This window comes from Eleutherodactylus coqui, chromosome 1 (genome assembly GCF_035609145.1).
Source record: "Eleutherodactylus coqui strain aEleCoq1 chromosome 1, aEleCoq1.hap1, whole genome shotgun sequence".
Classification (NCBI taxonomy): Eukaryota; Metazoa; Chordata; class Amphibia; order Anura; family Eleutherodactylidae; genus Eleutherodactylus; species Eleutherodactylus coqui.
Genome location: NC_089837.1, coordinates 127,137,236 through 127,158,807, shown reverse-complemented (window position 1 = coordinate 127,158,807; position 21,572 = coordinate 127,137,236). Strand labels below are relative to the sequence as shown.

Sequence of the window (21,572 nt, the reverse complement as noted above, 5' to 3'; positions counted from 1 at the left end):
TTTGTACCAGGACCAATAGTGCTGATGAGGGAAACCAGAAGTTGTGTTATGGTCCAGTTTGGCCACACATGTACAGTATAGTGTAAAGGTTTAGGCAAGTGTGAAAAAATGCTGCAAAGTAAGAATGCTTTCAAAAATAGGAGTGGTAGCAGCTTTTTTGTTAAATAACAAAATATAAAGTGAATAAACAAAAGAGAAATGTAAATCAAATCGATATTTGGTGTGATTACTAAAGAAGAGCAAGCATACTCGCTAAGGACAATTACTCGATCGAGCATTGTCCTTAGCGAGTATCTCCCCACTCGGAAGAAAAGGTTCGGCTGCCGGCGCGGGTGAGAGGTGAGTTGCAGCCATGAGTAGGGTGGAGCGGGGGGGTGGGGGGAGAGGGAGAGAGAGATCTCTCCCTCGCCGCTTCCCGCACGCCGCCAGCAGCCAAACCTTTGCTCCCGAGCAGGCAGGTACTCGCTAAGGGCAATGCTCAATCGAGCAATTGCCCTTAGCGAGTATACTTGCTCATCTCTAGTGACTACCCTTTACCTTCAAAACATCATCAGTTCTTTTAGGTACCCTAGCACACAGTTTTTTAAGGAACTCAGCAGGTAAGATGTTCCAGACATCTTGGAGAACTAACCACAGATCTTCTGTCGATGTCGGCTTGCTCAAATAATTCTGTCTCTTCATGTAATCCTAGACAGACTGGATGATGATGATGAGATCAGTACTGTGGGGCCATATCATCACTTCCAGGACTCCTTGTTCTTCTTTACCCAGAAGATAGTTCTTAATGACATTGGCAGGATGTTTGGGGTTGTTCTCTTACTGCAGAATAAGTTTGGAGCCAATCAGACGCCTTCTCTGTTTGAGTAATATTTTTTTCTTTGCAGCCTTTTTTCCACAGCTGCCTGAAACTTTTACACAGTACTGTATATGGACATACCACAATCAAGCAGATTGACTCATATGTCATTAGAAGGGCAATGAAGGGAGCTTGGTGGTTGGTTGATTAATGAAAAATAATGGTAGGGTTGATTGCATATAGGGTTAAATAGGATGGCCATGCTAACATTCATCTTCTAAATATTTAGAGCACCATAGTTAGCCAGATAATCTGCTGATGCCAAGATTCAATGAGATATCTGCCCAACCTTGCAACTTCTTTGCAATATTGGTAAGAGCCCATAGAGCTACTTAGATGTGAAACTGCATTAATGACACAGCTGAAGCAAAACAGATACACTGTGCTATACCTGCATAGGGCCTGAGTGAGCTGTCCATGACTCAGGTTTTCTTTTGTGTCCTTCGGATCCCCATGTCATACCCCGCCCTCCTAGGTCTTTGATTAGACATGATACAATGTATAACGTTTGTTTGTAGCGTGCCTTTAATAAAAGAATTATTCATAGGATAGACAACCGCTATGGGGCCTGTGGGGGAAGTGGGCCCATTGACCAAGTGTGTCTTGACAACTGGAGGGAGGACATGGGAGTCCAATTGGTTTGAAACAGCTTTTCGGACATTGTATGTTATGCTGCAAGCAGCTCCTACAGCAAGCAAAAGCTTCTATTTGCTAGGCAGAAGCTCTGATTGGTAGAAAGCCTGTAAGCTGACAGGTGCTCTACCAATCAGGAATAAGGAAACTTTGGCTGTACAGAGTACCATGAAGGGGATATAGAGGGCTCGGTGGCTGTGTGATGAAAGGAAGACTTCTTATAAATCTATTGGAAGTCTTAAAAGGGTTGTCCAGGACTTTTACTATTGATAACCTATCCACCCAGCCACTATGTGGAAACCAACTCTAAGGCCTCATGTCCACGGGGAAAATCGGATCCGCTGCGGATTTGGGCTGCGGTTGCACTGTAATTGTCTTTTATTTTTCATGCTGGAGATCAATTGAGCTATGTGCTCTATGAGCTCTGCACGCGTGATCCGCACTAAAATGGAGCATGTCCATTTTTTTTCATGCTCCAGAAATTTTTTAATTCACTTTTAAATACCATCCGCGGGTATTTATCTACCCGCGGGTGGTCAATGCATTCCTATGGGGCGCGGATCCGCGTGCGGGAAAAACGCTGCGGATTTTAATTCTTATTTTCCCCATGGACATGAGGCCTAGGGGTACATTCACATCCAGTGGAAATGGTGCAGATTTTCTGCACCGAAAAGTCTGAACCAGAATTCACATCAAAACCATTGGTGAGGCCTACTGAGGCTCCGTGGCAAATTTGTTGCAGATTTTAACGCAATTTCCATTACAGAACGTACTGCAGATTGGTCCGCTGACGAAAAGCCGCACTAGTTCCGCTACATGTGAACATAGCCTGAAGCTCATTTGAAATGCCTAGAATCTTCCTCTTAAAACATGTATTGTTACCTATCATATCACATGGTCAGATATCATTATATAAAAAGAGCTACTTGCAGTCGTAGTGATTATTACATTTTACTTAGAAATTACACCAACAACCTTCTGTTATAAAATATACATGTTCAAAAATACCATACTGTTGTCTTTACATTATTCAGTACAACCAAATTCTCTCATTTTTTACAGATTAGGTAGATTTAGGAAAAATATATAAAAAACAAGATCCTTTAGTGTTTTCGACATACATACAACCAGCAATCATGATAGTTAAAGGGGTTGTCCCGAGGCAGCAAGTGGGTCTGTACACTTCTGCATGGCCATAATAATGCACTTTGTAATGTACATTGTGCATTAATTATGAGCCATGCAGAAGTTATAAAAAGTTTTATACTTACCTGTTCCGTTGCTGGCGTCCTCGTCTCCATGGTGCCGACTAATTTTCGCCCTCCGATGGCCAAATTAGCCGCGCTTGCGCAGTCCGGGTCTTCTGCAGTCTTCTATGGGGCTCCGTGTAGCTCCGTGTAGCTCCGCCCCGTCACGTGCCGATTCCAGCCAATCAGGAGGCTGGAATCGGCAGTGGACCGCACAGAAGAGCTGCGGTCCACGGAGGAAGAGGCCATCTTCAGCGGTGAGTAGAGAAGTCACCGGAGCGCGGGGATTCAGGTAAGCGCTCCGGTGAGCTTTCTTTACCTCCCTGCATCGGGGTTGTCTCGCGCCGAACGGGGGGGGGGGTTGAAAAAAAAAAAAACCCGTTTCGGCGCGGGACAACCCCTTTAATGTACAATATTCATATCATCCAAAGTAAGAATAAAGGTCGTGTAAGGTAAACTTTAATTACAGATGGTATTTACTGGAATACGAGCTATGAAATTACCTCTGTGGGTCGTTGAAGCTTCCCACATTTCTCTCACCATAGTACTATCTGGTATAGGTGCCTGAAAATCAAGTTTTTTGAAAACACACGTTCCAAATGATGAGTAACAAAAGCCCTGGTTGCCATGTTTTACTTTGGTGAACAAAGAAAGAGCAAACATTTCTTTGAGAAACGGTCCTTGGATCCGTATCTATCTACCCTCACAGACTTCTGGGAAAAAAATGAAGTTGTGATGAGTAGATCAAGACCCAAAAATGAGGCTTAGAATCTCACTGGGGCTTCACGTTACGTAGGCACGGACTCAAGATGACCTGGGGCCAAGTTCACAGACCTTACAGCCAATCACTATAGCCATAATACATTTAGTGTCGGTCAATAAAATGCATTTGAGGAGTGTTATCACTTGCATTTTTTTTGTAGGCCCTGCTCATAAAGATTAAAGGGAGTTATCCGGGATATTTTTTTCTTCCTAAAACCATGTTCCCCGGCCATAAAATAGCATACCGTCATATCTTCCCTGTCTCTCCTGCAGTGATGCTCTGACCACCCTGCTCAGAATTTGTTTACCACTGCAGTCAGCCTGTGTAAAGGACTTCACAGGCTGCTGTAGCCAGTGACAGAGCTCAGCAGTTGAGTGCTGAGCTCTGTCATTGGCTGCAGCAGCCTGTGCCATCCCATAAACAGGCTGCTGCAGCTTGCAAACATGATGCCACATGGAAGACTCGGAATGGAGGTACTGGACATGGGAGGGAGCCAGGAGAGGTGAGCATATGACAGTTTGTTATTTTATGTCAGGGGTAATGTGGATTTAGGACACAAAAAACTTAGACAACCCCTTGAAGGAGTATTGTAACTGACTAAGCAGCCTTGGAACCTCTTTGGCCATGGGACCTTAAACACTGCCTTAATGCCCGTAGTCAGTGTACCCCCTATTGAGCAAATAAGCAACATATTCTGGTGGACCTATTATACCTGTTCCTGAGTCACAGAGCAATACATCAATAGTTAAATTAAAAAGATACCAGGTAGATAAAGCAGTTGTGCCTTCCTAGCAGCCTGTGCTGCATGGTGCCCATACATGTAGAAAGAAACTCCATAAAAAGCTAAATAACTCCTGTTTTGCTTATTTTGTACTCATCCTGAGTTAAAGCTGATATTATAGTCCAGAACTAGATTCACAGTTTTGTTGAATGCTATTGGAAACAGTCAACAAGCATGTCAGCAGATATGAGTTTAGATGAGTTGTTATACTACAGTCGGAGATTCCAATATAGAGCATGGTGGAAAGACTAAACTTCCCTAAAATGCAAATCAACAGAATAGGTTCCTCAGTCACCAAAGCATGCTGGGAGATTTCAGCTCTGAAGCAGTTTTGTGATTTAGAACTCTGGACTATAATTTAGGTTGTAACCCAATACAAAATGTTTGCAGAATTACTTAACTGTTACGTTAATGAATTCTATGTGTAAGTGGTATTCATAGGTTTTCATGCAGTAACATAATTGTGTAGGTTGCCCAACACTGGACTGGAAGAGTCAACTGAAATAATATCCATCAAGTGGGAGGGAGCTGAATTGAAACGGGGTAATTGCATACAAAGCAGGTGAGGGGCATGGAGGAAAACACTTTTCTTTAGACATACAGTATGCAGAGGCGTAACTAGAAGCTCTTTGGCCCCGATGCAAAATATGTAACAGGCCCCTACCGACCACATGCTAATTATAATACTGGTGTCTTTTTATGTGATGGAGAGGGGCCTTTAGGCCCCCTAAGGCTCCAGGGCCCGGTAGCGACTGCTACCCCTGCACTCCCTATAGCTACGCCCCTGATTTATGCCTCACAGCACCAGAATTAGTAATAAGAATTCCATGCAAATGAAATAGCCACATAAAGATATAAATGAAAGAAAATATTTGCAGCTCTGTTTAACTTTGGTTGCTTATCTTTTTACAATAAAGTCCTGCTTCTGTAAAAGCATGGTTGCTACAAATGAAAGTATATAGAGAACAAAAGCTACACATGCAAATGCTTTCCAAATAAAAACTCCAAAGTACAGAAATATAATTAATTAATATATCCCAAAGAAAAATCTTATATTCTGATTTCCATTCCTACTATTTTTAATTATTTACTAATTCATGGCAACCCAAATATGAAGCCATGGCGTAGATGTGCAAGACATGCATTTGGGGCCCTATTTTCTTGAACTCCTAAATTCCCATAAATAGGAAATATCTTTTCACTAACTCATTAACTCGCTAACTCAATATTCATGAGTCTTCCCCCATAAATAACTGAAACACAATTTGTGTTCCATTTCTTGGACCCCCTTAATCAACTGTGACCTGTTAGGGAACCTGGTGGCCAGTGTTTAGAGATGAGCGAGCACCCAAATGCTCGAGTCCGCGTTATTCGAGTCAAGCTTTTCGTAAAATTTGAGAGCTCTACTCTAGTAGCGAACCCCATTGACTACAATGGGAAACTCAAGCATTTTTGTATGTGGGACGCCGAGTGCTGAGCTGTTTTTTTTTTTTTCTTGGTTCGTGTGTTTCTCTCTCTCTCTCTCCCCCCTGCCAGCTAGCCAAACAATTTGCCAATGAGGCGCGCTGCGTCGCGGCGGGGAGGGGCCAAAACAGGCACTTCACAGCGGGGAGGAGCCAAAAACTGGGGAGGGGTCAAACACAGCGTGATGCTCGTTCGAGTAATGAGGATCATCGAGTACGCTAATACTCAAACGAGCATCAAGCTCGGCAGAGTACGTTCGCTCAACCCTACCTGTGTTCAATTCCACTGCAACATCACTATAGGGATAATGCAGCATTACATGGTGCCCATTAAAATCAATGGACTGGGTCCTTCAGAGACAGAGACACTCTTTGTAACAGCTCTCTGTGCCAATTTATTGATTGAGTTCCCAAAATGAGGAAATCCACTCTGTTTATCCGAATGCCCTACTAGTGAATTCGAAAAGGGGTTTTCTAAACTGTACAACCCCTTTAAATTTTCATTTTTATAGTTTAAGCTTTATAAGAAGAAAATTATATACTTTTAAAAAAACAGTGCAGAGTCTTTAAATTTTAAAGTGCCTTAATTTCTAATTAAAACAATAAAAAAAGAAAAAGAAATCTGACTGTTATCCAAGAACTTTTCACTCGAAGCCCTCAACCCCCCCCCCCCTCCCCCCAAAACAGCCTCAAATATTTATAATCAAGTGTTGGGCCATGGTGACCCTCTATACAGTAAAGCCATCATCTTCCAAAAACATAGCAATGTAGAAAAAAAAGTCAACTTTGATATTTTGTATATAAGCTATTCTCCAACTTTTTCCTATTAGATAGTTTTTAAATAGAGCTGTAGCAATGTTTGAGGCTGATGCATAGTATTCGGACCTCATTAGCCGGTATCATACAGAACAGAATTCCCCTCTCGCGCCATAGAACAACAAAGCTGTAATAAAACATATTGCATATTACATGTCTTTCCAAGAAATTTTTTCTTCCCTGAAAGTCTTTGTATTTCTACTGCCATTGAAAAACGGCATTCATCATATCTTAGCGTAAGCAGTGCACATGAATAAAATGGTAAGAAATAGGTACAAAGAATATACACTCATTATCAAGAGAAATCAAGCACCTATAAGGAGTTGTTGGAACTGAATGACACTTTCTCTGTGTGATTATAACATTGATATAAGTGATTACAATATCAGAGCAAGGGGAGAATTTGTTGTGGAAAACTGAACACTTGAAGGGAGGCTCTAGTACCCTGTTGTACCGCCTCTAGCTTGGATACAAGATGTGATACGGGTGGGCATGGAGGCTCTAGTACCCTGTTGTACCTCCTCTAGCTTGGATACAAGATGTGATACGGGTGGGCATGGAGGCTCGAGTACCCTGTTGTACCACCTCTAGCTTGGATGTAAGATGTGATACAGGCGGGCATGGAGGCTCTAGTACCATGTTGTACCACCTCTAGCTTGGATACAAGATGTGATACACGCAGGCATGGCGGCTCTAGTAGCCTGTTGTACCACCTCTAGCTTGGATACAAGATGTGCTACAGGTGGGCATGGAGCCTCTACTACCCTGTTGTACCACCTCTAGCTTGTATACAAGATGTGATACAGGTGGGCATTGGGGCCCTAGTACCCTGTTGGGCCGCCTCTAGCTTGTATACAAGATGTGATGAGGGTGGGCATGGAGGCTCTAGTACCCTGTTGTACCGCCTCTAGCTTGTATACAAGATGTGATGAGGGTGGGCATGGAGGCTCCAGTACCCTGTTGTACCGCCTCTAGCTTGGTTACAAGATGTAATACAGATAGGCATGGAGGCTCTAGTACCCTGTGTGCAGCTGAGCATAATCCTGCTGGAAAATGCCTCTTGGAAGCCGCCATGAGATGAACACATGTGGTGGCAGGATGTCTCCTGAACATATCGCTGAGCTGTCATTGTCCCTCATACCACTACTACGGGTGACTAACTGTCATATGTGATGGCCCCAAGAGAATCACACCAACAGGGGAGGCTGTGTGCCGCTTCACAGGAAAGGCAGCATTGAGGCACTCAGACTAGGTCTCCAGACACAAAAACGGCTGTTGTCAGTGCCCAAACTAAACGTGGATTTGTCGCTGAAGACAACCCACTTCCATTTCGTAGCAGTCCAGTTTTGTTGTTCCTGACGCACTGCAAACGGAGGTGACAGTGGGTGTCGAAGGCAGTATATGTAATATGTGCCGTGGGACTAAATGTTCTTCAGCCAAGTACCTAAAAATGGTTCCAACAGACCCCGAGGCCTGTAACAATGGTGCCACCTGTTTCTGGATGGCCGACAATCAAGTTGTGTGGGACAGGACACTCAGACACTCCTCTCTACTGGTGGTCTGTTGAGGGTGTCTGGACCCCTTGTCACCTTCTGTGTGCCCTCACGCATCCACTGGTCCCATCACCTCTTAACAGTGTGGTTCGAATGGCCCAAATAGCGGGCAATTCATCGATTTAACCATCCAGCTACTCGAATTCAAATAACGCACCCCCTCTCAAACTCTGTTAACTGGGCGAAATCTCTTTGATTTCATCATAGAAGCATGTCTAGTGGTCAACAAGCTGTACACAAGCAGAAGAAGAGGTCCACTACACACAAGGAGCCTCTGAGAGCCTTTTTATAGGCCAAGGGTGGAACCATTTTTAGGGCCTCAGGTGGCAAGACCGGTCATCTAATCACACCACAACTCTAATCATTTGTATATCTGCCTGAGTTTTACAGTGAAACGACAACTTCTAGGTGCTTGAATTTTTTTTTGACAAAGAGAGTATACAGTTTTTCTTATGTGCTTCTAAGGTTTAGGGGTAGCAATCCCCACTGATGACAAGTACTGGAGCAGGTATCCAGGGAATCCATTAAACATGTGATCCAGTACTATATAAAGGGCACTATAATAGCCATGCAGACTGCTCTTCATGCAGTAGGTTATGATCTATAATCCTTTTTGCTGAATGGCTTGTTTCCCAAAATGTTGTCGACCTCATTCACAATATGTGATGTCATCTTTGGAAGCACCTGTGAACAAACAGATATAATTGTGATATGTTATAGAGCTGCTATTACCAACTACAATGCAAGGACAAATCATGACATGAGATACATGGATCACAGTTAACAATTACATTGAATTTCTGCTTGTGCTCATTACAGCTTAATTCTCATTTGCTTTCTTCCAAAGATTGATTAATAATGTAGTAGTAATAATAATCTCTGTTTATATATAGCACCAACCTATTCCGTAGCGCTTTACAAGTTAGAGGGCACGTGTACAGACAACATCAAACATTAGGTAAGGGGCTACCCTTAAGGCTTAAAATTAGAGATGAGCGAGCGTACTCGCTAAGGCAAACTACTCGAGCGAGTATTGCCTTATGCGAGTACCTGCTCGCTCGTCTCTAAAGATTCGGGTGGCGGTGGGGGGCGGGGAGTGGCGGGAGAGAGCAGGGAGGAACATGGGGGAGATCTCCCCCCCCCTCCTCCCTGCTCACTCCCGCAACTCACCGCTCTCCCCCGCCAGCAACCGAATCATAGAGACGAGCGGGTAGGTACTCCCGCCTTAGCGAGTATGCTCACTCATCTCTAGTTAAAATGTTGCCAAGGACATGAACTATGATTTGCATCAAATTTCAGCACATTGGAACTGAAATGCGCAGTAAGAAGTTGAATCCTTGGTTATAAAAATAACTTTTTTTGTGCGGAGTCATAGTGGAAAGACAGTGCTGAACAAAGAGCGGGAGGTGCTCCTGAAACTGAGCCTAAGAGAGCTGAGGAGCTGCTGAAGGAAGACAGTGACCGGGGGCTGCCAACATTGTGACTTCAGACCAGCAGGACACCAGAAAAATCACACAGTGGTGGAGGAACACTTCTGAACTCCAACTACGCTGTGCTGGTCAAAGTGAATACTACCACATGACATACTGTAAGTGAGGCTAGCCTCAATTTGACAATAGGTTTATACACGAAGGAAAGGGCTAAACTGTTAGTTAGCAAGCCTGCTGAAGGAGATAGGGTTCATATTGCAGACACTAATATAGTGGAAGTTTCTGGTGCTTGAACCATTATTTAAAGGAACATTATCCATCAATACAGGAACCAATGATGGTATTGAAGAGTTAGCCCCTAAGGGGAACCTGTATCGCTATGCCATATATTAAATAACCGGATATTGTGTGAAATGCTACTGATAATAGTCAAGTGTTCTTCCAGAATTAGTTCATATTGTACGCAACGTACTGTATTATCCTTGGTATCTAGTTAGCCATAGTTAGCAACAAGCGATTCTACGTCAAAAGGTTTAATTGCATAACCAGTTATTGTGATGCTATGATCGTTCATCTGGTTTTTTGTGTTTGTCAATAAAAAATTATAAACTTTGGTTACTCCCATCTGTTACATCATATCCTGAATCCTGCATTGCACTGCCAGTCATGACAATTACATACACAATAAACAATCTAAACCATTGGAGTAAGGGCACTGCTCATCAGAGCTTATAGACTATAAGGAAATAGGATGACATAAGAGATACAAGTACGGTTCCATACAATGTTCCAGCCAACTTGGGTAGTTTATATAAAATTGCATGAACTGGTCACCAGTTGGTATCTGAGTATATACAAATATGAAGTGCATTAGGTGTATGGAGGGATACAGCGGGATAAAGCGGGTGGGATTTTGATGGGAAATGTAGAAAAGGGGTAAATGGAGTATATTAAGAAATATTATAGGCCTCCCTAAAGAGATGTGTTTTTAGTATATACTTAAAATTGTGGGCACTGGGTATTGACCTGATTGTATGTGATAGTGCATTTCAGAGAGTTGGTGCAGCCTGGGAAAAATCTTGGAGACAGCAGTGGGAGGTTTGGCTTAAGATGGAGCTTAGTGTAATTTCAATAGCAGATCTCAGAGCATGGATAGAGTGGTAGCCAGAGAGGATAGGGCAGTGCAGCACCGTGGAGAGCTTTATGGATGAGTGATGGGTTTAAATTGTATTCTTTAGTGGATGAACAGTCAGTGCAGTGACTGACACAGTATAGAGCATTCAGCATAGTGTTTGAACAAAAAAATGAGCTTGACTACTGCACTTAGGATAGATCGGAAAGAAGTGAGTTTAGTAAGGGGAAGGCCGATTAGTATCGAGTTACAGTAATTGAGACAAGAATGGATCAGGGTAACAATAAGTATTTTTGATGTATCCACAGTAAGAAAAGGGCATATTCTGTAGATCTTTTTGAGGTACAGATGGTATGAGCGTGCAAATGATTGAATATAAGGAGTGAAGCCAAGATCAAAGTAAGTGACCCCTAAAACATCAAGTGAGAAGATACCAGCAGAATAGAACCACATACTAAAATGGAAATATCAGGTTTAGGTGAATTAGTAGATGGTGGAAAAACATGCAGTTCAGGTTTTGAAAAATGTAGTTTCAAGTAGAGAGGGGACATTATGTTAGAGACAGTGGACAATCACTGGGGTTTTGTAGTAGTGAAACTGTGATGTCACAGGATGAGGTATATAATTGGGTGTTGACAGCATAGCTGTGGTGCAAAAAGCCAAAATCTACTGAAAGTTTGTCCAGTAGGGGCTGTGTAGATAAAAAAGAGGAGAGGACCAAGAACCAAACCTTGAGGAAGAAGAGAAGAAATAGAGTAAATTTTGCACTGAGCAAGCGGGCAGAAAGGTAGGAGGAAAACCAGGAAAGTGCAGTACCCTTAAGGCCAATGGAGGGAAGCATACTGAGCAGAAGTTGGTGATCTACGATGTCAAATGCTACATAAAAATGCAGAAGAATTAGTAGAGAGTAGTCACCTATCGATTTATCCATCAGTAGATAGTTTGACACTTTAATAAGAGCAAAAAACAGATTGTAAGGGGTCAAAAAGAAAGTTTTAGAGGGATAGCTTATTAGGCATGAGTAGACCAAGAAGTCCAGGAATTCGGAGATAAAAGGGAGATTAGAGATGTGTCGGTAGATGGCAGCACAGGATGGATGAAGAGACCTGTTTTTTAGTAATGGGGAAAGAACTGCAGTTTAAAAGAGAATGGAAAGATACCAGCAGAAAGAGAGAGGTTAAATATTGTAGTGAGGTGACTAATGCCAGCTGGGAAAAGAGACTGGATGAGGTGTGAGGGAATAGGTTCACTAATGCAGGTAGTAGGGTGAGTAGAAGAGAAGAGCCTGGAGACTTCTGTTATTGGGTCAAATGCTGAGAGCGAACTAGAGGAGTTACAGAAGAGGAGCGAATCAAAGTTACTCAGGGATTGGGAGATCATTTGACAGATGCCGGGTTCTCTTTTAAATAAGTGGCCAGGCTCTACGCTCTGAGATCCATCATAGACGGCTGCACTTTAGGGGTGAAAGGTGTCAGAGTCGTTTTCGATTATTGAATAGTGTGGAGATGAGAGCAGTGAAATAGGATTGTTTGGCATGGTGAAGGGCAAAATTGTAAATTCTGAACATGAACTAGTAATGCAGAAAATCTTCTGATGTCTGTGATTTTCTCCACAGGCATTCAACACACCTAGAACGCCACTGAAGAAAATGTTTGAGGAGTATGCCAAAGTTGCCGCGGTCTGCATTGGAAGGGGTGGAGTGTGCTGCTTTATCCAGGGCACTTTTGAGAGTTTTATTGCAATGTCTGGCAGCCATATCAGGACAGGAGAGGGAACAGCTTGGGGACAACAAAGACTGTAGGGAGTCTAAAAATTGCTGAGTGTTATATTAACAGTCTGTAGATTTCTGTATCTGCAATATGCAGGAGGATCCTGAGAATGACAAAAATACTTGATAATAAAAGGAAAGGAGAGAGTGGGAGAGAGGTGTTTATGAAATCTGGGATAGAATGATAGTCAGAAAGAGGACCAGACCAAATGTATTGCTAACTTTGTGTGTTGGAGAAGCAGTAAGTTGTGAAATGCCTATGGAGGAGGTTAATGTTAGCAGTTGAAAGGTAGACGGAGAGATCGAGTTATCAATGTGGATGTTAAAGTCACCCAAAATGAGATGGAATTTCACAATATAAGAAATGGGAAAGCTAGGTGGCAAAGTGATCCGAAAACTGACAGCAAGGGCCTGGGGATGGTAGACGACTGCCATTAGTAGGGAGAGTGGAAGGAACAGTCTAAGGTTGTGGACCTCAAATAAGGAAAATGTGAGTGAGGGTATCAGGGATAACCTGGAAAGTGCATTGTGGTGAAAGAAGAACGCCTACTTCTCTACCACGCCTGGCCTGTTCTCATGTCTGGGAGTACGGGAAACACATAGGCCACCATAAAATAGAGTAGCAGGGGAAGTTGTGTCAGACTGATAAATCTATGTTTCCGTGAGAGCTAGCAGGTTGAGAGAATTTGTAATAAGGGTTGTTGGGTATGGTTGGAAGGTTATTGCACACTGACTAATGGTTCTAGAGCACACGTTTAATAGAGACAGGAGAAGGTATACAATGAATGTCAACCAGATTTACAGGGTTTATTTGTAGGGCAGTTAATAAATTGAAATTAGTAGAAACAGAAGGTGGACCGGGGTTGGGAGACATGTCTCCTGCAGCTAGCAGAGAGGAGGAGCAGATGGTTGAGTGATTTATGAGAACAACTTTCTTGCTTCACAGTGAAATCAGATGGTTTGAGGTGGTTTACGAAAGTGAAGAGTGCATGTGAGCTGTACACGGGCAAAGGAAGGAGAGAGGGACTTATGTAGATAGGCTGTACTTGAAGGCCTAAATTGGCGGTAAGTTTTGAAGTAAAGAACTAAGATGAAAACAGAGCCTATAATAATTGTAATTGTGTAAAAATTAAGTTTGTTTTGGTTACTTGCTGTCACAACAAGTCTTCAGTATACAGGCTGCAATGTGGAAACGGACTGCCAATACAAGGTCAGTCTAAGCCACTTTTGTGGATTACATTATTCCCTTACGTCCTCCCATCATTGATAAAGGGCCATTGGAGTCATATGCTGAAATTTCCCTAGGTGGTTTGTGGTTTCCTAGTTAAGAGGGGTTTATATATTTCTATCCCTACTATTAGAAGTTACAGCTTATTCATCTCTTGTAGGTGAAGTTGGTTTAGTCCTTTTTCCTAGGTGCTACCATCCAGATTAAGCTAAGTAGTGTGTGTATTGATTTACATCTTAATGTTGTTCCTCCCATTGCTCCCACTGCCATTAGTTGTTACCACATGCTTATTGACATTTGCTATCTCTACGTAGGGTCAATATAAGTGGCCTAGGTTTGGGACATGGGGTCGTCCTTGTCGATACGATTGCCCCACCTTAAGTAGGTATACATTTTCCCCTCTGGCTGGTAGGGTTGATTCCCCCATCCTTTCCCTTGTTTGTTTTGGGTGGTGGTTTTAGTGTTTTATATGGAAGTACATGGAGTTTATTTGTCCCGTGTGAACACTGTCTTGTGTCCTTGCTGGGAATGGTGCATAAATGCTCGGTACAGGCAGAATACCTGTATAGTGTACCTATCTCCTCCCCTGTTAAACTGGCATGTTTAACTGCCAGGACACTTTAACAAAAATGACACTTTGTACCTGTGCCACCCTGACACACAAGTGTCACCCCCTAAGACAGTATCTACACTTATAGGGGACTTTGTGCTTAGATCTGGGGCTAATTTAGCTAGTTAAGCAACTAATTAGGTAAACATGACATATAATGTAGCAGTAGCTATTTTATGGCTTGATGTGACATTTCATTAAAGATTGGCATAGAATTTTTTAGCAACTTGGTCTCTTAGAATTTTTGTCGGTGCTGTATTTGCTATTGAGTGTCGCCAATGCACAGTTACAATGTGATCCCTAAACAAAATTACATATGCATGGTCTGCATTTTCCCTGCTAAGCAAATTGGAGTCTACAGTAGCTATCTTAGCAGCTTTACTGCTCCTTTAGGAAAAAAGAGAAACTCGATTATATAGACAATACAATTAATATTGCAAGAGGCTGAAGATCGAGGACATTTTACATTGTCTAATTTAATTTTATTATTCCCTTGCGGCCATTGTGCTATTGCTATATTGTACATTAATAATGACTCTTTGCACAGATATTATCTAACTGCATTTTATAGTCCGAATGCCAAGTAGAAGTAAAGTCTTTGTTTGCCTGCAGCTATTGTTTTTAGGTGTCGCAGTTCAGAATAGCGGCTTGGCAAACGGAGTCTTTTATGCACTTTTACAATGGTTATGGCACACTATAGCTGCAGGTGACAAAGACAGACATTGCGAAGGTGGACAGCAGCTACATTCTTTATTGCCTCATGTATATGTAAAAAGGATAGAAAAACTAGCCTTCTGAATTTGCCATGTTTGTTCGGGTTTAGTATGTTAAACGATGCGGTTAATACAAAAATGTTGTAATTCTAGTGTTTATTAGTGTGAAAGCCTGTAATATCCTGCTAATTACTACAGGTAATGCTACACGTGCTGTGTGTTCACCTGGGGAACTGTTATATGTGTGTTAGAGTTAGCTAGTTAGTAAGAGAATAGTACAAATGTATACTAGGAGAGTGTTACAATACTAGCATTATTAAGGGAGATGCCTTTAATAGCTAATGTGTGCTACATAGACGCCACAGAGATGGTTACAAGGTAACCGAGTATAATCAGCACTGTCGGAGTGTTTGAAAGTCTTTTACAACCTTCTAAAACTGTGTGTCATAGTTTCCTGCCTCACTTTTCAGGTGTCTTCTCATATCCCTTCTAGATGCTCTCCTTGGGGAGAGACGATGCCATTCCCCAATCCACTCCACCCCTAGGTGTCTCTACACACTTTGATGACAGCCCTCTTGACCCACGTCACAGGCCTCTCACCAGCCAAGCCAGAAACCTACTACACACTGATGACGGGCAAACGCCCCGAAACAGCTGTCTGTGTATGGATTTCTGGCTTGGTTTCCTGTTCCCGATCACTGTTTTACAAAAATTTGTACATTGATTTGAAGGAATGCTGCCATCCAGTAGGTGGCGCTGCAGAGGTATTGTTACATCTTTCTTCTTTGCATAGCAAACTTAAGTAGCAGTATTGGTTGTACTGAAGAGTTCAATGACTTTAAATGTGTCATTGTCGTAAGATGCCACCTTTGCCACAAGTTAGGGTGGTTTCACTTCCAGCTGTAGTTTCTGTCGCAGATTCAGCTTCAAATACCAGAACAAAAGTGCTACATGCAGTACTTTTTCTTCTGTCCCAAGCCCGGGTAGCTGAGCAGAAAGCAAGTGGACCTCATTATTGACAATGGCATCCGCCCAGCGCTGTTCGTTTCTGTGCAGAGACAGAACCATTCACCACGGGGATTCCCCTTCCCTGCTCCCTGAATGGAGCAGGAAAGGGGAATCCCCAGCACCAATGTGAAAGCACCCTTATCTAAATGAGTGAAACAGCACAGTGAAACGTTACTAACAGTGGGTGCAAAGTTTCCAAAGACCAGACTTAAAGTCCACAGTGGAGACCAGCAAAGGAAACAATGAAGCCGCTCTCAATGAGATGTGCAAGGTTCATTGCCCCATGGTTTCACAGCAACAAATATATATATATATATATATATATATATATATATATATATATATATATATATATATATATATATATATATATATATGTAGAAGTACAGAATTCCTTTATATCTACCTTTTCTCATAGCACAATCTGTAAGTAATACACTTACCTGTATGGCTCCGAGGTTTTCTATCAGTTGCTCTGGATTGGATGATCCTAACAGAACAGAACTCACTCCCTCATTCCGCAGACACCAAGCTAGAAGAAGGAGCGACAAAGGTCAACATCATCATATTTACCAATATAAAATAGTGCAGGAGCAGAAGACCGCCAGTGATGTCTGTATATCACTGCTAGAGGGCACTACTTAATTGCTTATAGCCACATATCTTATGCAGAAACGTTTACAGTGGAGAGCCCATGGGTCTGTCATGTAAATGGTTAGGAGTGGCCGCAGAACTAAAGGAACATTTTGGAATCCATGATTTGTTGATGAAGATGTTGAAAACATAACTCTGCTGGGGATTATTTGGGAGACTCATGTCTTGTGTACAATATGGCACAGAGTAGACATTGGCTCCATGTAGGGATGGTATGGCACTCTCCAGACACTGGCACTATGTGAGCACTATACAGGCACTGTTTTACATTATGTAGGCAAAGTATAGCAATTTTTCTGTATTACCATGGAGCCCTATCCTTAAAGGGGTTGTCCGCGGCTTTTACTATTGATGACCGATTGACAAGATAAGTCATCAATAGTTTATTGGTGGGAATCTGCCCCTCAGGATCCCTACCTATAAGCTGATCCCCAGCCATGCTGTTAGTGTGGGAGCAGATAGCACTGCCAACATTGCAGTGGCCCAGTTTGGTACTGCAGACAAAGCTCTCATTTAATTTAATAGTCGTTGTGCCTGTAGTACCAAAGTAGGCTGCTGCAAATGATTTACTTATAGAGATGAGCGAGCGTACTCGGAAAAGCACTACTCGCTTGAGTAATTTGCTTTATCCGAGTATCGCTGTGCTCGGGTCTGAAGATTCGGGTGCCGGCACGGAGCGGGGAGCTGCAGGGGAGAGCGGGGAGGAATGGAGGTAAGATCTTTCTCTCCCTCTCTTCCGCCCGCTCTCCCCTGCTCCCCGCTGCGACTCACCTGTCAGCCGCAGCGGCACCCGAATCTTCAGACCCGAGCACAGCGATACTTGGATAAAGCACATTACTCGAGCGAGTAGTGCTTTTCCGAGTACGCTCGCTCATCTCTATTTACTTAAAGTCAATTTAAATCAGAAAGCAAAAGTTTATATTTCATTATTATGTACATTCTGTTTATTATTTTCTTTACCTACGGCAAGTTGCGGCAGCGTGCATGCAAGACGTTCTGCAATTGGTACCAAATCTTTCAGTTTAGCTTGCTGTTTGCGTCCTTCTTCACTCAGTATTTTGTCCTTTAACCACTGGTAACACTGATAGACAACACAGGATCAGAGGGAGAGTAAAAGTGTAATTGTAAGAATAAACACCATTGACTAGAATTACCGTAATTGAATTTATTTGGGATAGATTGGGATAAAATTGTGATTGGTCTCAAAATGTAACAAAAACTTAAACATAAATTAGTCAATTATGCACTATATATATGTGTATATATATATATATATATATATATATATATATATAGGATTACTCTATCCATAATGTCCTTGAATTTTCAGATCCCCCCCCTCTCTCTCTCTCTCTCTCTCCCTCCCGATCCCCTCTGCGCCCCCCACCCCCTTGACGAGTATGCTCTCTCATCTCTTAAAGAAACACATTTGTAAAAAATAAATAAAAAAACACTGTTTTTAGCACATTTAATATCTCCCTATAGATTTGCAGGTAACACTCGGCCACAGTGTTTTTGCTTAACCACTTGAGATTCGCTGAATAACTTAAAATGCTCAAGTGCTCCTCTCTTAACTTTTCTGAACCATTCAGAAACAGCAGATGCGTCTCCCTCTGTCTCCCATTGGCTTGTCCCATACAAACATGCCTGAAAAATGTCAATGACTATCATAGTAGTCGGGGGTCTCACTAAGGTTCCCAGGTCTGCAAAAGTACAACCCAATAGATTGCCTGCCAGTTTACTACTACGTTTGTATACCGAATATGCTAAAGTATTACACCAACAATCCTCTATGTCTAGAAGAAAGCAGGTATCATCACCAACACAGAAGGGGGTTCTTTACTGTAAGAGCAGTGAGACTGTGCGTAACATACTATGTTACTATCACAGCAGACTCTGAAGTCCCATTCGGCAAAGAAAACCCAAGACTGTTGAGCAGCTAGACAGACCTACATCAGACAAGAATCGGACAACAATCCTATCCCAGAACTCCAGCAATTGGTCTCCTCACTTCCCAGATGTTGTAAAAAGGAGAGGGGATGCCACACAATGGTAGACATACCCCCTCCCAACTTTTTTGAGAGGTCTTGCTGCCATTAGTTAATTTTTGTAAATTAAATGGAAAAATGTCTCACTTTCACCTTCTGATGTGTTCTATGTTCTATTGTGAATAAAATATGGTTATGTGACATTTCCAAATCATTGCACACTGGGATTTTATGTACCCCAGTATGATGCCATTGAAAAGTTCAATGCAGGCCACAAAAAATAAGCCCTCAAACAGCTGCACTCACAAAAAAATTAAAAAGTTATGACTCTCTAGATGCAGCGACACACAAATTAAAATAATCATCAAAAATAGCCCCGTTAAAGGTTAAACCTTCCCGGACTGAAGCTGTTTAAAAAAAATGTCAAAAAGCTGGGAAAATGCCATTAAAGCACTGTGTGTGAAACCACCCTACGTGTACTATACTGAGCTGTGTTTCTGTGCATCTTTCTGGTTACTGTACCTTTAATGACGCTCTGGCAGTTTCCGGGACTCCATTTTCATATTTTCCAGAGATGACACCACAAGCTAGTGGAGACCAGGTCATTGCACCAACTCCTGTGAAACAAAACATTCGCAAATCCTTTGTTTACCATAGGTACTCCATGAGCTACATTGACCTCCCTGCGAAATAGTAGAATTTCCATGAAATTATCAGTATTTTTTATATTGCCTAAAATTTTTCTTAAAGTAAACCTGTTACTATTTTGGTGGTAGTTTTATTGCTTCTGTGGAATAATCATGGTATATTGATGTTATACTGACAGGGAGTTTGTGTGCTAAAATATTTGCCTTCCCATGTACTGAACGGTTGGAAATATGTTGTGATCAGACTTTAAACCCTTAACTACTAGATATTGTTCGGGTTTTTGCTTTTTTCATGCTAACATTTCAAGAGCCATACGTTTTTTTATTTCTCCATCAACATAGCAATATGAGAGCTTGTATTTACAAGACAAGTTGTATTTTTAATGATACCATTTAATGTACCATATAATCTACTGGGAACCCTTTAAAAAATGTTAAGTGTGGTGAAATAGGGGAAAAAAATGCAATTTGGCCATTTTTTGAATGGGATTTGTTTTCACAGCCTTCAGGTTGTGGTAAAAATGACATATTAACATATTAACTTTATTCTATGGGCCAGAATGTTTATAATCATTTTATGTTTATAGATTTTTTTAATGTTTTATTACTTTTTAAAAATTAAGAAACATTTTTATTAAAAGACAATTGTTTTGCTGCCATATTCGGAGTTCCATTGCTTTTTTATTTTGCCATTTTTTGAGCTGTGTGAGGACTTGTTTTTCTGGGGAACAAGCTGCAGTTGTTATTGCTTATATTTTTGGGCACATTGACTTCTTGATCCCTTGTTATTTAATTTGCATTGTGGGATGGAGTGACAAAAAAGCTCACAATTCTCGCTTCTTTTTATGGTATTCACTATATTGCAATTTTGTTTATTTTTTATTGTTTAGATTGTTTTGTGGAAAAAGGTTTTTCTTAGTTTTTAATCCTTTCAATTTTTTTGGTTTAAACATTCTTTAGTCAACCTAATTTTACACTTTATTTTAGTGCCGCTAGGGAAGTTCTATTTGTGGTACAGTAATTAGATCACTTCTACAATATACTGCAATACTTCAGAATATTTTTAAGGTTTATCTATTTAGCTTATTGGCTTATATACATGACCTATGTGTACTAGGCCCAGGGCTTCTATGGCAACCATCACCAGCTGGCAATAGCATTATGGGGTTGAGGGGTGATGGTGAGTCGTAAGAGTGATCCCCCTTCAGCCAACAGCTTACATGCAGCACCGACCACACATGTGATATGTCAAACATCAGCTTTCGGAGCTAACTTCCATCATAGCTATTTGCATGGGGTGTCAGCTATTTCAAACAAGCAGCACCCATTAGGTATGGAGCAGTCTTGGCTTAACGAGCTTGCTTCATACCCAACCCTCAACTCTGTAATGTGCATAAACATCGCAGAGGAAGAAATCGTCTCATGAACAGATATAAGAAACAGTGCAACTCTTGCCTTTAGATTGTGCCTGGTATTGCAACTCAAAAAACTCAAAACAAAACACTTTTTAGCAGATAAAACCTAACTTTTAATCATACACTGAAAAACCACTAAATAGGGACCCTATCAAATACTTATTAATTTCCTGCCTATATGGGATAACCTTCCTGAGAAGGGCAACCCTTCTACCAAACATCTCCCTAGAAGACTCTATACTGATGATGACAAAAAGTGGGTGAAAGATGATTGCTAAATAGAGAGAGGAAAAAAATAAAAAAAATATAACAACTAGCTCTGAGCAAAATTTGCATCAAATCCAATGCAAACCGTTAAATACGTAGCATAAATAGATCCCTGACCGATGTTGATAAAAATCTATCCAAACTGCTCAAAATAAGTTGTCATCAACAGAGCAGAATCCCTGAAACAGACAGATTTAAGATGGTAAATAAGTGTAGAAAAGCACTGCAAGAAATAACATTTCAGTCCAATCTAGTATGACAAATAACTGATCATCTCAATAATCTGCTCTTCTAGTCAGCCCTATTTCCAAAGCATTTCTCCCATTAATTATGGTTTTATCAGGAAACTTTGATGTAATTAATATCAGACCACCAAAATATACAGAAAAAGGGTGAAAGCAAAAAAAAAAACAGAAAATCTAGACCTAAATCAATGTTCTGTCCTAGTATATGTAACTCTATGGTATGATATATCCTGGTCAAATATTCTATTCCAATGTGTCAAAAATAATGCTAGGTAGAGCTACATCAAAATATCTAACCATAGAAGTGGTGGATACCTTATAACTTTTAACCATGATTCCAGGAGTTATGAATAGA

General features: G+C 41.5%; 1 protein-coding gene across 5 annotated transcripts in view; it reads right to left on the bottom strand.

Annotated features, from left to right (window-relative positions):
• Nucleotides 1-7,259: 7,259 nt before the first annotated feature.
• KCNAB1 (potassium voltage-gated channel subfamily A regulatory beta subunit 1) overlaps nucleotides 7,260-21,572 on the bottom strand; it is a 357,780-nt gene continuing 343,467 nt past the window's right edge. For all 5 annotated transcript variants that reach the window (XM_066589806.1, XM_066589828.1, XM_066589812.1 and 2 more), the window contains 4 exons: nucleotides 19,166-19,260; nucleotides 17,616-17,736; nucleotides 16,445-16,533; nucleotides 7,260-8,796 (listed from right to left, as the gene is read on the bottom strand). In XM_066589806.1, coding sequence (XP_066445903.1) covers nucleotides 8,707-8,796; nucleotides 16,445-16,533; nucleotides 17,616-17,736; nucleotides 19,166-19,260 — 395 coding nt within the window. In that variant the 3' untranslated portion in view covers nucleotides 7,260-8,706. The remainder of the gene's footprint in view (nucleotides 8,797-16,444; nucleotides 16,534-17,615; nucleotides 17,737-19,165; nucleotides 19,261-21,572) is intronic.